The 23,259-nt window shown below is 33.5% G+C and overlaps 3 protein-coding genes and 1 long non-coding RNA gene across 4 annotated transcripts; 2 read left to right on the top strand and 2 right to left on the bottom strand.

The window, feature by feature from the left end:
• Nucleotides 1-6,892: 6,892 nt before the first annotated feature.
• Nucleotides 6,893-8,180, bottom strand: LOC124452211. Its single transcript, XM_047002793.1, has 2 exons — nt 7,878-8,180; nt 6,893-7,486 (listed from the first exon to the last, which is right to left on the bottom strand). The coding sequence occupies exons 1-2, from the start codon at nt 8,178-8,180 to the stop codon at nt 6,893-6,895; spliced, it is 897 nt and encodes a 298-aa protein (XP_046858749.1).
• A 3,465-nt stretch (nt 8,181-11,645) lies between these two features.
• Nucleotides 11,646-13,054, bottom strand: LOC124452212. The gene is made up of 3 exons (XM_047002794.1): nt 13,049-13,054; nt 12,691-12,969; nt 11,646-12,020 (listed from the first exon to the last, which is right to left on the bottom strand). Exons 1-3 carry the CDS (start codon nt 13,052-13,054, stop codon nt 11,646-11,648), a joined length of 660 nt encoding a protein of 219 aa, XP_046858750.1.
• Nucleotides 13,055-20,493: 7,439 nt separating this feature from the next.
• On the top strand, nt 20,494-21,975 carry LOC124452213 (signal peptide peptidase-like 2A). Its single transcript, XM_047002795.1, has 6 exons — nt 20,494-20,567; nt 20,675-20,787; nt 21,229-21,408; nt 21,513-21,596; nt 21,684-21,826; nt 21,918-21,975. The coding sequence occupies exons 3-6, from the start codon at nt 21,283-21,285 to the stop codon at nt 21,973-21,975; spliced, it is 411 nt and encodes a 136-aa protein (XP_046858751.1). The 5' UTR covers nt 20,494-20,567; nt 20,675-20,787; nt 21,229-21,282.
• Nucleotides 21,976-22,106: 131 nt separating this feature from the next.
• LOC124450831 lies at nt 22,107-23,196 on the top strand. Its single transcript, XR_006950217.1, has 4 exons — nt 22,107-22,143; nt 22,225-22,342; nt 22,490-22,678; nt 23,123-23,196. It is a non-coding gene; the product is annotated as an uncharacterized LOC124450831 (long non-coding RNA).
• Nucleotides 23,197-23,259: the final 63 nt, after the last annotated feature.

Here is a 23,259-nt window from a genome sequence, read left to right on the forward strand (position 1 = left end):
AAACTACACGGTAGAATTTTTAAACTTGGCCAGAATATAGATAACTATATTGTCTAAAATATATCCAAAATCTGGAGGTGGCACAAAAATAAATGATAGAAAATCATCGACAAAGTCGGATGACACGAATGCGCGTAATATAATCTTATATATTTAAGTTAAGAATTCCGGTTCTTTAACAAACAAAGCCTTATAAATAAAAACTACACGGTAGAAATTTTTAAACTTGGCCATATTGTAGATATTCTTATTGTCTATAATATCCAAAATCTGGAGGTGGCACAAAAAATAAAAGAAATAATATTCCTTGAGAATGTACTCTGGTATAAACCGTGAAGTTGGCACCACATTCGACAAACAGCTCTATAGCTAAAAACTACACGGTAGAATTTTTTAAACTTGGCCGTAATGTAGATATTCTTATTGTCTATAACATATCCAAAATCTGGAGGTGGCACAAAAATAAATGATAGAAAATCATCGACAAAGTCGGATGACACGAATGCGCGTAATATAATCTTATATAATTAACTTCCTATATCCATGTAATTTTTCAAACAAAGGCCTATAAATAAAAACTACACGGTAGAATTTTTCAAACTTGGCCAGAATATAGATAATTATATTGTCTAAAATATATCCAAAATCTGGAGGTGGCACAAAAATAAATGATAGAAAATCATCGACAAAGTCGGATGACACGAATGCGCGTAATATAATCTTATATAATTAACTTCCTATATCCATGTAATTTTTCAAACAAAGGCCTATAAATAAAAACTACACGGTAGAATTTTTAAACTTGGCCAGAATATAGATAATTATATTGTCTAAAATATATCCAAAATCTGGAGGTGGCACAAAAAAATAAATGATAGAAAATCATCGACAAAGTCGGATGACACGAATGCGCGTAATATAATCTTATATATTTAAGTTAAGAATTCCGGTTCTTTAACAAACAAAGCCTTATAAATAAAAACTACACGGTAGAAATTTTTAAACTTGGCCATATTGTAGATATTCTTATTGTCTATAATATATCCAAAATCTGGAGGTGGCACAAAAATAAATGATAGAAAATCATCGACAAAGTCGGATGACACGAATGCGCGTAATATAATCTTATATAATTAACTTCCTATATCCATGTAATTTTTCAAACAAAGGCCTATAAATAAAAACTACACGGTAGAATTTTTAAACTTGGCCAGAATATAGATAATTATATTGTCTAAAATATATCCAAAATCTGGAGGTGGCACAAAAATAAATGATAGAAAATCATCGACAAAGTCGGATGACACGAATGCGCGTAATATAATCTTATATATTTAAGTTAAGAATTCCGGTTCTTTAACAAACAAAGCCTTATAAATAAAAACTACACGGTAGAAATTTTTAAACTTGGCCATATTGTAGATATTCTTATTGTCTATAATATATCCAAAATCTGGAGGTGGCACAAAAATAAAAGAAATAATATTCCTTGAGAATGTACTCTGGTATAAACCGTGAAGTTGGCACCACATTCGACAAACAGCTCTATAGCTAAAAACTACACGGTAGAATTTTTAAACTTGGCCATAATGTAGATATTCTTATTGTCTATAACATATCCAAAATCTGGAGGTGGCACAAAAATAAATGATAGAAAATCATCGACAAAGTCGGATGACACGAATGCGCGTAATATAATCTTATATAATTAACTTCCTATATCCATGTAATTTTTCAAACAAAGGCCTATAAATAAAAACTACACGGTAGAATTTTTAAACTTGGCCAGAATATAGATAATTATATTGTCTAAAATATATCCAAAATCTGGAGGTGGCACAAAAATAAATGATAGAAAATCATCGACAAAGTCGGATGACACGAATGCGCGTAATATAATCTTATATAATTAACTTCCTATATCCATGTAATTTTTCAAACAAAGGCCTATAAATAAAAAACTACACGGTAGAATTTTTTTAAACTTGGCCAGAATATAGATAATTATATTGTCTAAAATATATCCAAAATCTGGAGGTGGCACAAAAAATAAATGATAGAAAATCATCGACAAAGTCGGATGACACGAATGCGCGTAATATAATCTTATATATTTAAGTTAAGAATTCCGGTTCTTTAACAAACAAAGCCTTATAAATAAAAACTACACGGTAGAAATTTTTAAACTTGGCCATATTGTAGATATTCTTATTGTCTATAATATATCCAAAATCTGGAGGTGGCACAAAAAATAAAAGAAATAATATTCCTTGAGAATGTACTCTGGTATAAACCGTGAAGTTGGCACCACATTCGACAAACAGCTCTATAGCTAAAAACTACACGGTAGAATTTTTTAAACTTGGCCATAATAGATATTCTTATTGTCTATATATATCCAAAATCTGGAGGTGGCACAAAAATAAATGATAGAAAATCATCGACAAAGTCGGATGACACGAATGCGCGTAATATAATCTTATATAATTAACTTCCTATATCCATGTAATTTTCAAACAAAGGCCTATAAATAAAAACTACACGGTAGAATTTTTAAACTTGGCCAGAATATAGATAATTATATTGTCTAAAATATATCCAAAATCTGGAGGTGGCACAAAAATAAATGATAGAAAATCATCGACAAAGTCGGATGACACGAATGCGCGTAATATAATCTTATATAATTAACTTCCTATATCCATGTAATTTTTCAAACAAAGGCCTATAAATAAAAACTACACGGTAGAATTTTTAAACTTGGCCAGAATATAGATAACTATATTGTCTAAAATATATCCAAAATCTGGAGGTGGCACAAAAAAATAAATGATAGAAAATCATCGACAAAGTCGGATGACACGAATGCGCGTAATATAATCTTATATATTTAAGTTAAGAATTCCGGTTCTTTAACAAACAAAGCCTTATAAATAAAAACTACACGGTAGAAATTTTTAAACTTGGCCATATTGTAGATATTCTTATTGTCTATAATATATCCAAAATCTGGAGGTGGCACAAAAATAAATGATAGAAAATCATCGACAAAGTCGGATGACACGAATGCGCGTAATATAATCTTATATAATTAACTTCCTATATCCATGTAATTTTTCAAACAAAGGCCTATAAATAAAAACTACACGGTAGAATTTTTAAACTTGGCCAGAATATAGATAATTATATTGTCTAAAATATATCCAAAATCTGGAGGTGGCACAAAAAAATAAATGATAGAAAATCATCGACAAAGTCGGATGACACGAATGCGCGTAATATAATCTTATATATTTAAGTTAAGAATTCCGGTTCTTTAACAAACAAAGCCTTATAAATAAAAAACTACACGGTAGAAATTTTTTAAACTTGGCCATATTGTAGATATTCTTATTGTCTATAATATATCCAAAATCTGGAGGTGGCACAAAAAATAAATGATAGAAAATCATCGACAAAGTCGGATGACACGAATGCGCGTAATATAATCTTATATAATTAACTTCCTATATCCATGTAATTTTTCAAACAAAGGCCTATAAATAAAAAACTACACGGTAGAATTTTTTAAACTTGGCCAGAATATAGATAATTATTGTCTAAAATATATCCAAAATCTGGAGGTGGCACAAAAAATAAATGATAGAAAATCATCGACAAAGTCGGATGACACGAATGCGCGTAATATAATCTTATATATTTAAGTTAAGAATTCCGGTTCTTTAACAAACAAAGCCTTATAAATAAAAACTACACGGTAGAAATTTTTAAACTTGGCCATATTGTAGATATTCTTATTGTCTATAATATATCCAAAATCTGGAGGTGGCACAAAAAATAAAAGAAATAATATTCCTTGAGAATGTACTCTGGTATAAACCGTGAAGTTGGCACCACATTCGACAAACAGCTCTATAGCTAAAAAACTACACGGTAGAACTTTTTTAAACTTGGCCATAATGTAGATATTCTTATTGTCTATAACATATCCAAAATCTGGAGGTGGCACAAAAAAATAAATGATAGAAAATCATCGACAAAGTCGGATGACACGAATACGCGTAATATAATCTTGCATGTGATGAACAGTTGTTTTTATTTTGCTTTGTTGTGACGTGCGCGTGCATTTCACGTGATTGAAATTTTGGGATTATCACAGAAGGGAGTGTTGTTGAAAATAAAAGAATTCGAGATGTTGTTGTTGTTGAATAACGTAGTGTTTTTCTTTTGACGACTTCGTTGTAAAAAATAACGATTTTATCATGCAACCTGCATGACATTGCATATTTAAGTTAAGAATTCCTGTTATTTAACAAACAAAGGCCTATAAATAAAAAACTACATGGTAGAATTTTTTTAAACTTTGCCATATTGTAGATATTCTTATTGTATAAAATATATCCAAAATCTGGAGAGTGCACAAAAAATTTATTAGTACAATTCACTTTTTACTAAATTGTTTAAAAATAGTAAACTCTGTTTGGTTGTTAGTACCAAATTAATTATGCAGTGACGTAACAGTGCTGGTTATTTTTTTTGAAAATTTGTTCTAGTTGCTCATCGCTTTAATTTTTTCAAAATTTAGTGAATGAAGTAAATGACTTGTTTTTGGAGTAGTCGTGACCAAGTATTACTTTAATGCAGGACCTTTACGTCACGGTATAATTAGACATGTGCATTATTTATATTGTATTTTTACAGACTTACTAGATAATTACTTTACTTTATTATCTTATAATTAGAAATCGGCTATTATTTACCACAGTATTTTCCTTTCTATCGCAATTTTTTACGTTGTTGACACGATCAGAATATCGATTAACAATTTCAATTTTTCTGGAAATGTTCCTCTTGCATTCTGAACTTATATGAAGTTACTTTATGCCCGTTTCCGCTTTCTTAACACGTCACTTGTAGCTAAATAGAAATGCAGTTATTCATAGATGATTTAGTATTCTCAATGTATTCTCACAGGTTTATAATGCTTTAGTATATATTTTTACAATTAAAATCAGCACTTACAATTTATCAGCACAAGTCCTCATTTTTCTTCCACAGTATGTTTTGTTGATGTTGAAGAATTTAATTGTGTTAACAACGGTTACAATTGGAATATCCATGGAGAGATTTTTCTGAAAATGTTATTTATGTATACTGAAAGTAAATGAAAATACGTTATTGCAATAATTGTTAGAGACTTGAATTTGGTTTTCGGCAGATTTCAGCAATTACGTACTTGGCTTAATTAATCTGCTTTTACAGGTACATACCAGTAGTTTGAGGCACAAGTGGAAGCGGCCATTTTGTGCTGATCATGACATCAACGAACGTCGAAATCTGAAAAGATTTTACCATAAGACGTTTGTTAAATAACTGAGCGTGTTTTAAACATTCGTTACGAATACGTACTTTGCTTATTTTTGCTTCTCCAATCGATGCTTGCATTTCAATGGTCAGAATACACACAATACATATGTAATCAGCGGAAACGCGATTGCTCTATTCCAGTTTCTAGGCGAAGTGCCAAGTAAAACGTTGTTTCCATTCTTTTAGAATTTATAATTACAATTTTTTTGTGCTTTTCATTGATTTTAAGTGAATGGCAATAACATGTTCATTTTCACAACGCTGAAAGGAAAGCTGTGTTGAATTTTTTTATTTATTTCGCATGCAATAAAATATGGCTGGCGATGGCCTATATTGAATATATCTATATGTTATTTACATGAATGTCATTTTTTTGTTTGAGGCATTTTGTGCCTTAAATCGTACATGCGTGGATAAAAAAAATCGCTTCGTGATAGATATGTTGAGAGAGAAATACGTGCATTGCATATTAAGTCTTTATTGAAAATCTGCATGCCGTATTTCTCTCATTGTTTTTGAAAAATGGGTTAAGATTTGAGAACAGGGCCGAAACTAGAACGCTAAAGATCGCTAACAAACAAAATCAGTCGGACAGACCTGAATATACGAATATTCACCCCAAATGGACGTTTCATTTTCGGCCCTGTTTAAAAATTCCTAACTATGCTGCGACAGCGCGTTCTGTCAGTTTGAAAAACATCAAACATGAATAAAGCAGCAACAGCGCCAAATGAAATTGCGAGAACTTTCCAAATTTAGTGGGAAAGTTCTCGTTATTTCAAAACAAGTCGCTCACGTTGCGCATTCCTCGTAAGCTGCTAGTCGCGCATTGTAATTCTTACAGTGACTGATTCCACACATCACTTTTTCTTTGCTACAAAACGTTTTTCAATATCGTTTTTCAATTCACGTATTACTTCCTTTTCATTGTAATTAATAGCTCTTTCTATGCACTCCACATTGCAAGAGCATGTAAGGTAATTGCTGTTTTCAATGTCATCTCTAGTTGAGACGAAGCATGTGTATGTACCCTTAGTATTTGGTGTTAACTTAAACTTATGTATTTGCTGACGACCTACCACTTCAGATTGATGTCGCCAAATGAATTTTTTTCCTTTTGCTAAAGTACTGCAGTACAATAAAACTTCACCTTCAACATATTGTCGGTAGACTTCGGCAGTGATACACCGCTCTTTGCTCCTAATTTGTCTGCAAATTTCATTCAGTGTGTTGTCTTTCCTACCAATCAGTAACTCTCCAGCAATTTTGTTTCGGATGACAGTTATATCTTTTCTAGATGGGTTGAAAAACGCAAGCCCTAACAGATAACTGCAATACATTAAAACATACACCCCACAACTGAAAGAATCTTGCTGGTAATTGAATGATTTCTCCCATATTACCTCAAAATTCTCAACTAGAATACGATTATTTATGATTACCTCGCATTTCCTTCGCCATTTGAGTGCAGCAGCAAAGAAGAACTTGATCAGTTTTACTGCTGTCTCGTTTTGCATCCCCTGTTTCAATGGGTCGTAGGGATAGAGGTCTTCCAAATATCAATGATCATCACAGTCCAATGACCACATTCGTTTTCGTTTATTGGAATAATGACGTAGTCGTAGGTTTCGAGTTTGTAATCACTTTTCTTTTCAAACATCATTCTTACTAACTTCTTTTCGTCAGCGCGTTGTACCACGCAATGACGAAGCCTGGAATAGAAAAGTGTGTCGAATGCGAGTACACGGTTTCCATTCTCACGCGCAGCATTGACAATCAAATGAGTGTAAGCATTTATTATCTTATCATTCAACCACCCAGTATGTTTTACTGAATAAGTCTGGTTTAATAGTGGTTGCTCTAGAGTCTTGAAGTCTTCCCCTTTCAGTTCGTACCCATGAGTTGCGTTTAAACAAATTGTTTTATTCTTATTGAGAACGTCGTAAAGTTGTTGAATTTCCTTCCAGCGTACTTCATTACTTTGTTTTCCTGGTACATCATATTTATAATTAGGTGACTCATTTTCTCGCTGAACATTAGCCTTTTCCTCGAACGTCTCATTACAATTCCCTGTTTCATCACCTTTTTCAAACTCATCTAATCCACAACCAGAACTTATCTGCGAAATATGAGCAAAGCCGTTTCCAACTTTTGTGAAAAAAGTTAAATATACTGTTTGTTGCGCTAGCAATTGCCACTCAAAGTCACGTCACTACATCTGGTATCATCAATATGCAAAACTTTATTGTCATTAAAATGAGAGCAGTATAATGACCACTTTGCACTCGCGAACCATGATGAAGAGCACAAGCACGAAGGTTGTAGTGGAAGGACTCTGGTCCTATTCTTAATTGATTTGGTAAATTTACGATCGCCTGATTTTTGCAAATACGTCCATTACCAAATTTGAATCTTGCAAAACATATAACCAGTGTTTCGGGAAGAAATATGAACTTTCGGTGTTGGAAATGATTTGTTTCTGACTTACACGAGCTGCAACAGGCATTTACTGTGTCCTCCAAGCAATTTCTAATAGCATTTTCTAAATCATCTATGCCGTTGCGTGGAGATACAATTAATGAAGTTTGTGTTTCGGGCATGCTATCTTCGAAATTACCACAGGACATGCATGTTTTCCTGGTTTGAGTGCCAATGTTGAATGCATCGCCGATGGCCGTTTCCTTTGTGTTGGAACACAGCCTTGTGAACGCTTCCTGTACGTCACATTGCTTGCCCAATGGAAAATTGTGTTCTTCTGTAAACGCGTTGTGGAAGACAGATGGATAAAAACTTGATCCCGTGCTATAATGCATCTCTTTGATGCTTTTTCTCAATGCATTTGAAAGAGCACAATCAATTTGTTCTTTAACGTTTTATTCTGTTTTATTTAAGAAAATACGTCTGATGGGCAAGACATACAAACATTGCAAAAGAGCATTAACCCAACAAGAATTTCTTTTGTTGATTAAACCATAGAATTTCTTATTTTTTTCTAGCAGTTTCAGGTCATTTTCTTTGTGCATTATTAACTCCTTACAACATTGTTGTTTTTTTGGGATTATTTTTTTCTTTGATATTTTTTGTGCCGCATTTGTCCATTCCTTTCCACATCCATTTGGTCCATTTTTTGATCTCCTGCTCCTCTTCGCTTTTTGACAAACGTTTCTTGCACTTTATTTTTAGTTTCTTTTTTCTTCAACATGGATCAAGGTGTGCTTCGTTACGTATTTGTCCTTCTTTATGACCTGAACATCTTCATGTTTATTTTCTGCTGAATCGTCAATTTTCATCTTCTCAACCACCACACTGGAATAGGAATTATCTGCTTCGTTCTGTTTGTATGTCATATCACTCATAAACCTTCTTTTACCTGGTGAACTTTGCACCAATGTTGCATCTCTGTCCGTTTTATCAAGAAGCGTTTTGCTTTTAGTTTTATTGTTCTTTAAATCTTGAGTTACACTCAGGGGAATTGATGGTGATTGTTGATACCTTCCAAGCTTTGGATTCTGCTTAGGAGTTTCCGGATCTTTCTTACCCCATCTCTCTTGGCTTGTGTGATATGTCATTTCCGGCAAATCACTATCAGATTCATTGTTTGTGTCAGCGATATTCTTTGTCTTCTTTTCATACCTTCTCTTTCTCTGTTTTCTCAAGTAAACATGCAATCGATCACCAAAATTTCGCTCACGACGTTGTTTGTGCTCATAATTTTGCAGAACAAATACGTCAGCTCTTAACCGTCTTTTTCCAGGGAAGTCTTCCTGTTTGAGATTTCGCATAGCTCCTTCTATATAGCCTTCAGTCTTAGCGTTTGCCGATGTGAACGACAAAAACCTACAAGAGCTACTTTCTTGAATTCCTCCGTTCTCCCCGTAGCGTGTCATATCTCCTAATAAAACACCAGACCACAATGCCATCTCACTCAAATACTTTGTAATGAAGCAGAGAAATTTGGGACAGTAGGAACGATTCTCATTTCCTGGTGATTCGCAGGAATTTTCTGAATCCTTCTCAACACATCTTTTAACTTTCCCAACGATGGTAGAAAAGAAATCGACAAAAGGGTTGGAAGATGGGATCACTACACTGTTCTCACAGTCGCTGTAATCCAAACTGGTGTAATTGCTTTCCTTCTGAAATTCGGAAATGTTTACAGAACATAATTTGTCCATGTTTTGGATGCGTGCATTAACTCTTGCATATGCGTTCCTTAACACCGTTGTTTGCTTCTTGCTGCATAAGCATGTAATAATGTCTTCTAAAGTCGTTTGAAATTCGTGTAGAGTCCTGGCATTCACAAGCAAGGACATGGCGTACATGTTGAAACGATACCAATTTTCTTCTTTCTCCTTAAGTTCGTCTCCAGGCCGTACAAATTTTTCGGCAGAATCCAATTTTTTGAGATACCTGTGAACAATGTGCATGAAGTGACTACATCCAACATGAGGTATTGTAAGAGATAAATCATTGTCAAGACTTCTTCCATTGACTATCCTGAAAGCTCTCTTGAAGAATGCAGCCATTGATTCGTTATTGAATTCCTGCAAAACTGCCATTAACAAAGCCCTTGAATAGTCTGTGTTTACCTGCCTTGGAGATGATAGATGCCTCTATATAACTTTGATTCATCTCGCCGAAATCTTTCTAAAAATGAGCGAATATTTCCCGTTGTATGATCCGAAGTAATCATTTCTGCTACTGGAAACGATGGTTCATTTTCTACTGGATGGCGTATTACTAATGCATAATAAAGGACGCGCTTCCCGTTGTGATCAGCAACCAATGTTCCTGTTGCGTCAAGATAAGAAATATCATCCTTGCACCTATCGTGCCACAAACGCACTTGATTCTCTATCCACATGTGAACGATGAGAGGATACATTGCAATAGTATGTACGAAACCATCGTGGGCTTTTGATGGTGGAAATTCGCGTGCAGTTTCCTTTTCAACAAGCGTTCTTCTTATTTTTTCCAGAGAGCATGAAAGGTCTTTATCTTGTTGCAACAACTGTTTTCCTTCACTTGAAATTTTTCTCATTGTTTCAAGTTTATTGCCACAGCCTGTTCTATTTCCAGATGCCATTGCATCAGGGAAAACATCCAGTTTTCTCTTCTGATACATAACGGATGGCTTGAGAAGGCCACTGCAGAATTCTTCCCTGAGTTGAGCGCGTTCTTCTCCTTTAATGGGACGAGATTTTCTTTCACCATTTGTATGTTTGATGCTACCAGTGTATTTCACATGAACAATTTTTTGATGAAAATCATCTTTGCTCATTGCGAGAGTAAAGCGGCACGAACAGTCTTCAAATATACATCGACCATTAGCTTTGAAATAGATTTTGTAACGTCGCTTACGTGAGTTTTGTTTCTGAACATAATGCCTGTCGAAGATGAAACTGCAAAATGGATTAGATAGTTGCAGGTGTCCGGCAATTATCTTAGTCCAATTTTTTTGAAGGCGATTTGGTGATACATACGTGGGTACCATCTGCGACCATTCATCCTGACTTAGTGTAAACGATGCTTCTGATGGACATTCCGCAGTGAAGAATGAATCAAATGTTAGTTTTGGACAATCCATCATGCGACCTAAGGTGTCATGAGGAATTGGCAAAATGTTGACAGTTGGTGGTCTTACATGAACAGCTTCTTTTGCATCAAATGGTTTTGTCACTCCGTTCTCATTCCCAATGGCTTTTTGTCTTTGGAAACATACGTCAAATCACTCCTTTTTAAGCTGTTGATGTTATAATTCTGTATTAGATCGTCGTCTCTTATTTCTCTGAGCGTTATTGATGCGTCATCTGGCATACCATCATGCTTCACATCGTCTGCCATGTCCTCGTAATTAACGTCATCTGGCATGTCATCGTAATTCACGTCATCTGATGAATAAGAGCAAACTATATTTTCTTCTTTCCAAGCACCTTCAATCTCAGTATCTTGATTCTCCGCAGTAAATACTTCGTCATTTGTTGGCACATTTGGGCTGTTGAGTCTGCTAACTTCTTGTATGACCGCACATTCATTTTCTTCAGTGAACAAATGTGTTGGCTCGGTTTGTTTGTTTCGAACTATTTTGCTCATGTGTTACACTCTTGTCTTTCATCCAGCCACTTGTTTCCTCTTCCGTTTTCTTTATGCATACAGGACACATGAATGAAACACCATCTACACAGTTACTAAAACATTCTCCATCTTCTTTATTTTTCAAGTGCTCCAAACCAACGCATCTAGGATGATAGTACTTCATGCATCCTGCCTTCTCAAAATTACACACTAAATACCAGCCAATGTCTTCTCGTTGGCAAAAGCAATAAACAGCTTGTTCGTTGCAGTTCGGGTGTACACTTTGGGGCACGACGCTGCCTAGTAGAAACACGAATATGACTAGAGGGTGTTGCACATGCTGACTTTTTATCTTGGAGAACAGTTTCCAACGTCTTCACTTCTACTTGCATATTTTCGTCTTTCTTAACTTGTATTCTTGCAGACTTATCATTCTCCCCTAAACATGTCAATGGTGTAAAGTCATTTATGTCAATAAATACGTTCTTATCACCTGATATAGGAGCTTTTGTCTGCATCTCCTTTTCCCGTTTCTCATGTGATTGCATACGACTTCCCGGAATGCTAGAGCCAACAACCTACAAATATATAAAGATTATGACAGGAGTTTTACAATTGACCTGCGTTCTTTATTTTCATGCCTTGCTTGTAAATTAGCTTTGACAATAATAGAAGAAAAAATCTGCTCACTTTATTGCTGCATAGGACTTTTTTCTTGTCTCGATTCTGTAATGTTTCACTGAATGGGGGTGTCTACATAATAGCAAAGGACCGCGCATTAGCTGTAAGAAGGCTTTTGTCAATAAATTTTGTCAATTAAATAATGCGGTTAAACATATTTGTTAGCCTCATTCACACGGCTTTGTTACGGAAGTCAAGATTTTAGACGTTTTCTCGTTTCATTATCGCAAAACGTTTTTTTATTCAAATGAAGTGTTAGCTATGTCATTCAAACAATCACTCATGCATGAAATAAATTAAGTTGAAAATGTTTCCTTGATGAAGATAAAACAGACTAGTAAAATGAAATCAACTGAGGTCAAATTAAAGTCCGAAAAAATACAAATTATTTATGAACGCGCGAGAAACACGAAGATTTTTTGGCTTCAATTTTTTCTTTCAGACATCATGCCAGTTGTTTAAATATTGAGTTCACTGTTTGCATGCGCAATCGAGATTGCATCGTCATTGTAAAATAAGGGTTAATTACACAAACAATGTATTAATGTCTTATTCACAATAATTTACCTCCATTTTAGCGATGTTTGTTTGCCTTTGCTGTTCGCTCTCGTATGCATTCTGAAACCCTCCCCAATTTCGTTGCCACATCATATAAAGGTATTTGCGTGAATTTACTAGGTTTGGTTGTCCAAGCTCCTCCAACACTTTAGCCCAAAAACCATCAATTTTCCTCCACTTACATTCATGTATGTTGGCACAATTCAACGATACCATTATGGATGCAATTTCTTTAATGTTCTCCTTTAGAGCAAAACATCCTGCGACTTTTGCTTTTTGAAATCGTGTCTATAAATAGATAAGAAAGTGTCCTAACAATTCATTCAAATAAACGCAAATTACGCAGAAAAGAGAAATTGGTACATACCGACATTTTATAAACGCAATGCAGTTAAAAAATTCTGTAGTGTGTGAATGCTACATCAGGAAATGCAAATTGAAATAAAGTGAGTAAATCATAACGGTTTGGTTAATTCGGTGCCAAAAAATCAAAAAAGGCCCACTGCTTACCTGTTCAAAAAAGTATGTTTATCAGCAATGTAATTTTCAAAGTTAACTATAACCGATGAAATGCTTTTGAATATACTTCAATTAATGAGAATATGGAGCTGTTATTGTTCTATTGAGATATGCAAATCATCCAAAATAGCAGTGCCGTCATTGGCTATGTTGTTGTCATCTCGTCTCAAATCCTAACAACAAAGCATCCTAGAACATAACATCCTATCACTGTTCACAGCTTACAGACCAGCCAGACGTTGAAATCTGAACAGTTGAGTTAAAGTTCAAAAAAAATATGTCTTCGCCAATGGGTAATATTTTTGAATAGAAGAAAGAAAAGTTCATCAATATTTTTATATTTTCTTCTAACAACAAGACTTATTTTTTATTATAGATGCTGAAAAAAATGAGGAGGCAATGCAAGGAGTAGCTACCCCAAACAGTGGGGGAAAATGGAGCTGTTATTGTTCTATTGAGATATGCAAATCATCCAAAAATAGCAGTGCCGTCATTGGCTATGTTGTTGTCATCTCGTCTCAAATCCTAATAACAAAGCATCCTAGAACATAACATCCTATCACTGTTCACAGCTTACAGACCAGCCAGACGTTGAAATCTGAACAGTTGAGTTAAAGTTCAAAAAAAATATGTCTTCGCCAATGGGTAATATTTTTGAATAGAAGAAAGAAAAGTTCATCAATATTTTTATATTTTCTTCTAACAACAAGACTTATTTTTTATTATAGATGCTGAAAAAATCGAGGAGGCAATGCAAGGAGTAGCTACCCCAAACAGTGGGGGAAAAACGATAACATTGGACGAAGAAATGCTCCAAAGATTTCGCTGTAAATAAAAATATCCTTTCAAGTCATCTAATGAGCTTTATAAAATAGTTATATATTATAATTTTACAGTGTTTGAAGAATATTTGCGGAAAAATGGTGAGGTTCCACCCAGCGAACAACAAGCTCCACGTACCCAAGGTGCAGTTTTATATTGAAAATAAATGTTGGAAAAACCTCATTTTTCTTAGCTGATAAAGAATTCTCTTCCATTTTAATTTTAGCTCCATCTATTGAGCATCAGGAGAAAACGGATCGACCCATGCACCAGGCGTCGACTCAGCCTCCATTTTAAAAGGTAATTCATCTTTTATAGAAAGTAACGCTAGAACTATACAAGTAAAATGAGTGCGAACACTTTTACAGATGTGAGATGCTTTATTTGTGGGCAGCTTGGCCACAAAAATGGAGATGCCCACAAAACAACAGAAGGAAGCAACGGGGAAGAAGAGGCAAAAAAGTTATTAACATATATTAATGTATATGACTTAAAATAAATAAAAACTTTAAATACTGTTGTCATCCAAATACGCATGTCGTTTGATTTACAAGTTAGACGCCTTTGTTTCCAATAAAACCGGAACCGCTACTTACTTACATATTACGGACATCTGTAACCATACATCAACGATGATTTTCGATAATGCTATAGACAGATTTTCGATATGTTATAGACAATATAATTATCTATATTCTGGCCAAGTTTAAAAATTCTACCGTGTAGTTTTTAGCTATAGAGCTGTTTGTCGAATGTGGTGCCAACTTCACAGTTAATACCAGAGTACATTCTCAACGAATATTATTTCTTTTATTTTTTTGTGCCACCTCCAGATTTTGGATATGTTATAGGCAATACAAATATCTATAATACGGCCAAGTTTAAAAAAATTCTACCGTGTAGTTTTTTATTTATAAGGCTTTGTTTGTTAAAGAACCGGAATTCTTAACTTAAATATATAAGATTATATTACGCGCATTCGTGTCATCCGACTTTGTCGATGATTTTCTATCATTTATTTTTTTGTGCCACCTCCAGATTTTGGATATGTTATAGACAATAAGAATATCTACATTACGGCCAAGTTTAAAAAAATTCTACCGTGTAGTTTTTTGTTTATAAGGCTTTGTTTGTTTAAGAACCGGAATTCTAAACGTAATTATATAAGATCATATTACATGCATTCGTGTCATCCGACTTTGCCGATGATTTTCTACAACTTATTTTTTTGTGCCACCTCCAGATTTTGGATATGTTTTAGACAATATAATTATCTATATTCTGGCCAAGTTTAAAAATATTCTACCGTGTAGTTTTTTAGCTATAGAGCTGTTTGTCGAATGTGGTGCCAACTTCACGGTTTATACCGGAGTACATTCTCAAGGAATATTATTTCTTTTATTTTTGTGCCACCTCCAGATTTTGGATATATTATAGACAATAAGAATATCTACAATATGGCCAAGTTTAAAAATTTCTACCGTGTAGTTTTTATTTATAAGGCTTTGTTTGTTAAAGAACCGGAATTCTTAACTTAAATATATAAGATTATATTACGCGCATTCGTGTCATCCGACTTTGTCGATGATTTTCTATCATTTATTTTTGTGCCACCTCCAGATTTTGGATATATTATAGACAATAAGAATATCTACATTATGGCCAAGTTTAAAAATTCTACCGTGTAGTTTTTAGCTATAGAGCTGTTTGTCGAATGTGGTGCCAACTTCACGGTTTATACCAGAGTACATTCTCAAGGAATATTATTTCTTTTATTTTTTGTGCCACCTCCAGATTTTGGATATATTATAGACAAAAGAATATCTACAATATGGCCAAGTTTAAAAATTTCTACCGTGTAGTTTTTATTTATAAGGCTTTGTTTGTTAAAGAACCGGAATTCTTAACTTAATATATAAGATTATATTACGCGCATTCGTGTCATCCGACTTTGTCGATGATTTTCTATCATTTATTTTTGTGCCACCTCCAGATTTTGGATATATTTTAGACAATAGAATATCTACAATATGGCCAAGTTTAAAAAATTTCTACCGTGTAGTTTTTTATTTATAAGGCTTTGTTTGTTAAAGAACCGGAATTCTTAACTTAAATATATAAGATTATATTACGCGCATTCGTGTCATCCGACTTTGTCGATGATTTTCTATCATTTATTTTTTTGTGCCACCTCCAGATTTTGGATATGTTATAGACAATAAGAATATCTACATTACGGCCAAGTTTAAAAAAATTCTACCGTGTAGTTTTTTATTTATAAGGCTTTGTTTGTTTTAGAACCGGAATTCTAAACGTAATTATATAAGATTATATTACATGCATTCGTGTCATCCGACTTTGTCGATGATTTTCTACATTTATTTTTTGTGCCACCTCCAGATTTTGGATATATTTTAGACAATATAATTATCTATATTCTGGCCAAGTTTAAAAATTTCTACCGTGTAGTTTTTAGCTATAGAGCTGTTTGTCGAATGTGGTGCCAACTTCACGGTTTATACCAGAGTACATTCTCAAGGAATATTATTTCTTTTATTTTTGTGCCACCTCCAGATTTTGGATATATTATAGACAATAAGAATATCTACAATATGGCCAAGTTTAAAAATTTCTACCGTGTAGTTTTTATTTATAAGGCTTTGTTTGTTAAAGAACCGGAATTCTTAAAAATATAAGATTATATTACGCGCATTCGTGTCATCCGACTTTGTCGATGATTTTCTATCATTTATTTTTGTGCCACCTCCAGATTTTGGATATATTTTAGACAATATAATTATCTATATTCTGGCCAAGTTTAAAAAATTCTACCGTGTAGTTTTTATTTATAGGCCTTTGTTTGAAAAATTACATGGATATAGGAAGTTAATTATATAAGATTATATTACGCGCATTCGTGTCATCCGACTTTGTCGATGATTTTCTATCATTTATTTTTGTGCCACCTCCAGATTTTGGATATATTATAGACAATAAGAATATCTACATTACGGCCAAGTTTAAAAAATTCTACCGTGTAGTTTTTAGCTATAGAGCTGTTTGTCGAATGTGGTGCCAACTTCACGGTTTATACCAGAGTACATTCTCAAGGAATATTATTTCTTTTATTTTTTGTGCCACCTCCAGATTTTGGATATATTATAGACAATAAGAATATCTACAATATGGCCAAGTTTAAAAATTTCTACCGTGTAGTTTTTATTTATAAGGCTTTGTTTGTTAAAGAACCGGAATTCTTAACTTAAATATATAAGATTATATTACGCGCATTCGTGTCATCCGACTTTGTCGATGATTTTCTATCATTTATTTTTGTGCCACCTCCAGATTTTGGATATATTTTAGACAATATAATTATCTATATTCTGGCCAAGTTTAAAAATTCTACCGTGTAGTTTTTATTTATAGGCCTTTGTTTGAAAAATACATGGATATAGGAAGTTAATTATATAAGATTATATTACGCGCATTCGTGTCATCCGACTTTGTCGATGATTTTCTATCATTTATTTTTGTGCCACCTCCAGATTTTGGATATGTTATAGACAATAAGAATATCTACATTACGGCCAAGTTTAAAAATTCTACCGTGTAGTTTTTAGCTATAGAGCTGTTTGTCGAATGTGGTGCCAACTTCACGGTTTATACCAGAGTACATTCTCAAGGAATATTATTTCTTTTATTTTTTGTGCCACCTCCAGATTTTGGATATATTATAGACAATAAGAATATCTACAATATGGCCAAGTTTAAAAATTTCTACCGTGTAGTTTTTATTTATAAGGCTTTGTTTGTTAAAGAACCGGAATTCTTAACTTAAATATATAAGATTATATTACGCGCATTCGTGTCATCCGACTTTGTCGATGATTTTCTATCATTTATTTTTTGCCACCTCCAGATTTTGGATATATTTTAGACAATATAATTATCTATATTCTGGCCAAGTTTAAAAAATTCTACCGTGTAGTTTTTATTTATAGGCCTTTGTTTGAAAAATTACATGGATATAGGAAGTTAATTATATAAGATTATATTACGCGCATTCGTGTCATCCGACTTTGTCGATGATTTTCTATCATTTATTTTTGTGCCACCTCCAGATTTTGGATATGTTATAGACAATAAGAATATCTACATTACGGCCAAGTTTAAAAAATTCTACCGTGTAGTTTTTAGCTATAGAGCTGTTTGTCGAATGTGGTGCCAACTTCACGGTTTATACCAGAGTACATTCTCAAGGAATATTATTTCTTTTATTTTTGTGCCACCTCCAGATTTTGGATATATTATAGACAATAAGAATATCTACAATATGGCCAAGTTTAAAAATTTCTACCGTGTAGTTTTTATTTATAAGGCTTTGTTTGTTAAAGAACCGGAATTCTTAACTTAAATATATAAGATTATATTACGCGCATTCGTGTCATCCGACTTTGTCGATGATTTTCTATCATTTATTTTTTTGTGCCACCTCCAGATTTTGGATATATTTTAGACAATATAGTTATCTATATTCTGGCCAAGTTTAAAAATTCTACCGTGTAGTTTTTATTTATAGGCCTTTGTTTGAAAAATTACATGGATATAGGAAGTTAATTATATAAGATTATATTACGCGCATTCGTGTCATCCGACTTTGTCGATGATTTTCTATCATTTATTTTTTTGTGCCACCTCCAGATTTTGGATATATTTTAGACAATATAATTATCTATATTCTGGCCAAGTTTGAAAAAATTCTACCGTGTAGTTTTTTATTTATAGGCCTTTGTTTGAAAAATTACATGGATATAGGAAGTTAATTATATAAGATTATATTACGCGCATTCGTGTCATCCGACTTTGTCGATGATTTTCTATCATTTATTTTTTTGTGCCACCTCCAGATTTTGGATATGTTATAGACAATAAGAATATCTACATTACGGCCAAGTTTAAAAAAATTCTACCGTGTAGTTTTTTAGCTATAGAGCTGTTTGTCGAATGTGGTGCCAACTTCACGGTTTATACCAGAGTACATTCTCAAGGAATATTATTTCTTTTATTTTTTTGTGCCACCTCCAGATTTTGGATATATTATAGACAATAAGAATATCTACAATATGGCCAAGTTTAAAAATTTCTACCGTGTAGTTTTTATTTATAAGGCTTTGTTTGTTAAAGAACCGGAATTCTTAACTTAAATATATAAGATTATATTACGCGCATTCGTGTCATCCGACTTTGTCGATGATTTTCTATCATTTATTTTTTGTGCCACCTCCAGATTTTGGATATATTTTAGACAATATAATTATCTATATTCTGGCCAAGTTTGAAAAAATTCTACCGTGTAGTTTTTTATTTATAGGCCTTTGTTTGAATAATTACATGGATATAGGAAGTTAATTATATAAGATTATATTACGCGCATTCGTGTCATCCGACTTTGTCGATGATTTTCTATCATTTATTTTTGTGCCACCTCCAGATTTTGGATATATTTTAGACAATATAATTATCTATATTCTGGCCAAGTTTAAAAAATTCTACCGTGTAGTTTTTATTTATAGCCCTTTGTTTGAAAAATTACATGGATATAGGAAGTTAATTATATAAGATTATATTACGCGCATTCGTGTCATCCGACTTTGTCGATGATTTTCTATCATTTATTTTTTTGTGCCACCTCCAGATTTTGGATATATTTTAGACAATATAATTATCTATATTCTGGCCAAGTTTGAAAAAATTCTACCGTGTAGTTTTTATTTATAGCCCTTTGTTTGAAAAATTACATGGATATAGGAAGTTAATTATATAAGATTATATTACGCGCATTCGTGTCATCCGACTTTGTCGATGATTTTCTATCATTTATTTTTTTGTGCCACCTCCAGATTTTGGATATGTTATAGACAATAAGAATATCTACATTACGGCCAAGTTTAAAAAAATTCTACCGTGTAGTTTTTTATTTATAGGCCTTTGTTTGAAAAATTACATGGATATAGGAAGTTAATTATATAAGATTATATTACGCGCATTCGTGTCATCCGACTTTGTCGATGATTTTCTATCATTTATTTTTTTGTGCCACCTCCAGATTTTGGATATATTTTAGACAATATAATTATCTATATTCTGGCCAAGTTTAAAAAAATTCTACCGTGTAGTTTTTAAATTATAGGCTATTTAAGAGAAATGGAAAGTACACTGTAATATAAATCTTAGTGTTTTCTTCAATTTCTTGACTTTTATACATTTTTTGTGATGTTTAAGGACTCTAAAATAGTAATAAACAGTTAAGAATTATTTTTTACTGTTGTATTTGATGGAAAACGTGTTTTAAAGACGATTTTTTGATTTATCATTTTGAATGATAAATTTTAGTTGAATGTGGTGTTGAATGTTGTGATGAATGTTGTGTTGAATGTTGTGCCCAATGTGGTGCCAATTTCACGGTAGTCATTTTATGTTGCTTCGAAATTATGGCTTTTTTACTTCATTGTCTGACATTGATCTTCTTTCTCTTTGAACAGGTAATAGCATTTATATTCATACTCGTACATTCGCTACTGTGAAGAAAATTTTAGCAAGACGATGATTTCGAAACGAGAGTTTGACTTTGTAAACACTATTGTTCCAGGGTCACGGTGGTGAATACGCTATTCTACGAGCCTCGACAACGTCACAGTCAAAGGATTTTGCGTTGCGTATTCTCCTTTATGGCGTGAGTTACCAACGAAATTATCAGATACTGTACGTATTTGCGTATTTCTATTGCAAGCTATTCTTGCTGTGAAGTTCGTTGTTGTTCTGTCAAAGATTGTGGTTTTAACTTTTAAATTTGGCTCTAGTGTTCTCGTTGAGAATAGATTTCAGTTTTATTGGATTTAAGCGATTTTTTTTCGTAGACTTTTCAATTACAATAACTGTGTTACCGGGAAATTACAAAACGCTATCTTTCCTTAATATATTGTTTCAGTCATAATGATGACAATTGAAGAGTCTATGATTAAGCAGATAGTTAATTTTTTTAAAAAAATTTGTTTGCTCGCCGTTTGTTTGTTTTAAAATAATTATTCCTTTCATGAATGAAAAACATTAAAAAAAAAAAACCAGATTGCATTTGACCACATACCACATCACTGTTTATCACATGGCGCTATCTATCATCTAGCATTATTTATTTATTTCCAGCCAAAATATGAGTATGTTGTCGTGTCTGTTGAAGAATTGTGTTCACGAAAGTCGATGAAATACTACAACAATAAAGCTGTATTTGTTGAAACAAAGGGTTACAACTGTACATACACAGAAGGGCCCAAGGCTGTCCAATCTCGAAATGGAACGGAACTAATACTTGTGAATGAAGTTTTGGTAATTTTACCTCATTTCTGTGCGGTGGTTGTTTCAACTTTTGAGATTAATGTTCTTCTAACACAATTTATTATTATCATTTTGTGTACTTTTCCATTGTTCAGTTTACTGCCCAACCTTCAACAGACCACATTAACTCCACAATTTCTGTTGCTGTGATGAAGACCTCGGATTTTGGTACCATGAAGGTATGATGTGATTTTGAACAACAAAAAACCCATGGGACAAGGGCAATATCTTGTGTCTCCACCTAATTACACACATTATTGCTATAGAAACTTGGTAAGAAAGTCAGAGTTCAACTCTATGAACCACCACTTGCTGCTGTAGATACAAACCTTGCTGTCATTTGGTTCCTGGCAGTTGGTACAGTTGTCATTGGTGCTTACTGGAGTGGTAATACTGCAAGCGAATTGAGGTTAAGTGTTTCACATTTATTGACAAACTTCTATTTATTGCTAGAAGGCAATACCTTTCATGTTGTTCATGGTATGTTTTGTTGATTTCAGGCTAAAGCAAGAGATTTCATTATCATCCAGCGACTCAGAAGATGAAGAGGCGCCATGAAAATCACCCCTTGATGGTGGTCATATTTGTGTTATTGATATGTCTCTTTCTTGTGATGGTCTATTATCTCTATTCCTACGTTGTATATGCAATCATTGGTGTGTTTGCATTTGCATCGGCATCTGGCATGTGAATGCCTAGATGCGATGGCTCATCTACTGCCCTTCTGTAAGTGTTGAAAATGAATTATGTGCTGTTGTTTTATAATGCCACTGAACTATGTCATTATTGTTTTGGTGATATTTGAAGGTGCATGTAGAATCACATTGCCATGTTATAAGAAGACAAGCTTCACAATGAAGTCAGTTATCGTGCTAGCAATTTCCCTTGGAGTCAGTACTTGGTGGGTGATTGTACGAAATAGAAGGTAAAAATATCACTGGTCAAGATGATAAAAAACCACACCAATTAATGGAATAGAAATTTCATTTTTGAGGTCAAACTACGTCGTGTTGACTTTAGTGAAAATTGGTTTTACTTTATCACTTTATCAGGATTTTCATTTCTCTTACAGTTATGGTTGGATTTTACAAGACACGCTTGGTGTATCATTTTGCATTTCACTGTTAAAGAATCTTCGCTTACAGCATGAAAATCTGTACTTTGCTGCTTCTCTTACTTCTTGTTTATGATGTATTCTTTGTGTTCATCACACCTCTCTTCTCAGCCAGTCACAACAGTGTAATGGTTGATGTTGCAACAGGTAAAGCAGCAACACACTTTATCATGTGGAATTTTTGTGGGATCCCTACAATACAAAGATACTACACTGAAATATCTAAGGACTGAACTTGAACACCTGATGAAGATACTAGACTAGACTACACAAGAACTCAAATTTCAATATCAGATCACTCTTGATAAAGACACTAGACTGTAGTACATAAGGACTTAAGTTTCAATATCACATCACTCTTGATGAAGACACTAGATTGGAGTATATAAGAACTCAAGTTTCAACATCAGATCACTCCTGATGAAAACACTAGACTGGAGTTTATAAGGACTCAATTTCAATATTAAATCACTCCTGACGAAGATATTACATTTAAGTACATATAGACTGAAGTTTACACACGAGACACTACTGAAGAATGCCCTAACCGACATCTGTAAGAAAATAAATTTCTATTAAATATTCACGTAGGCGAAGGTCATAAAGAACAGCTACCGATGGTTCTGAAAGTTCCACGAATTATCCGTTCACCATTGTTGATTTGTCAGAGAGGGATTATTCGCTGCTAGATTTGGGGATATCTTAGTTCCAGGTACATAATTCAGTCT

This window comes from Xenia sp. Carnegie-2017, unplaced genomic scaffold, assembly GCF_021976095.1.
Source record: "Xenia sp. Carnegie-2017 unplaced genomic scaffold, XeniaSp_v1 HiC_scaffold_24, whole genome shotgun sequence".
Lineage (NCBI taxonomy): Eukaryota > Metazoa > Cnidaria > Anthozoa > Malacalcyonacea > Xeniidae > Xenia > Xenia sp. Carnegie-2017.

Coding starts and splice junctions, on each gene's coding strand:
- LOC124452211 (XM_047002793.1), bottom strand. CDS start 8,180: ATGCATTATAGCACGGGATCAAGTTTTTATCCATCTGTCTTCCACAAC. Junction 7,487..7,877: donor GAAATTGCTTGGAGGACACA/GTAAATGCCTGT, acceptor CATATTTCGCAG/ATAAGTTCTGGTTGTGGATT.
- LOC124452212 (XM_047002794.1), bottom strand. Junction 12,021..12,690: donor CAAACATCGCTAAAATGGAG/GTAAATTATTGT, acceptor ATATATTTGTAG/GTTGTTGGCTCTAGCATTCC.
- LOC124452213 (XM_047002795.1), top strand. CDS start 21,283: ATGAAATACTACAACAATAAAGCTGTATTTGTTGAAACAAAGGGTTAC. Junction 21,409..21,512: donor TACTTGTGAATGAAGTTTTG/GTAATTTTACCT, acceptor TCCATTGTTCAG/TTTACTGCCCAACCTTCAAC. Junction 21,597..21,683: donor CGGATTTTGGTACCATGAAG/GTATGATGTGAT, acceptor TTATTGCTATAG/AAACTTGGTAAGAAAGTCAG.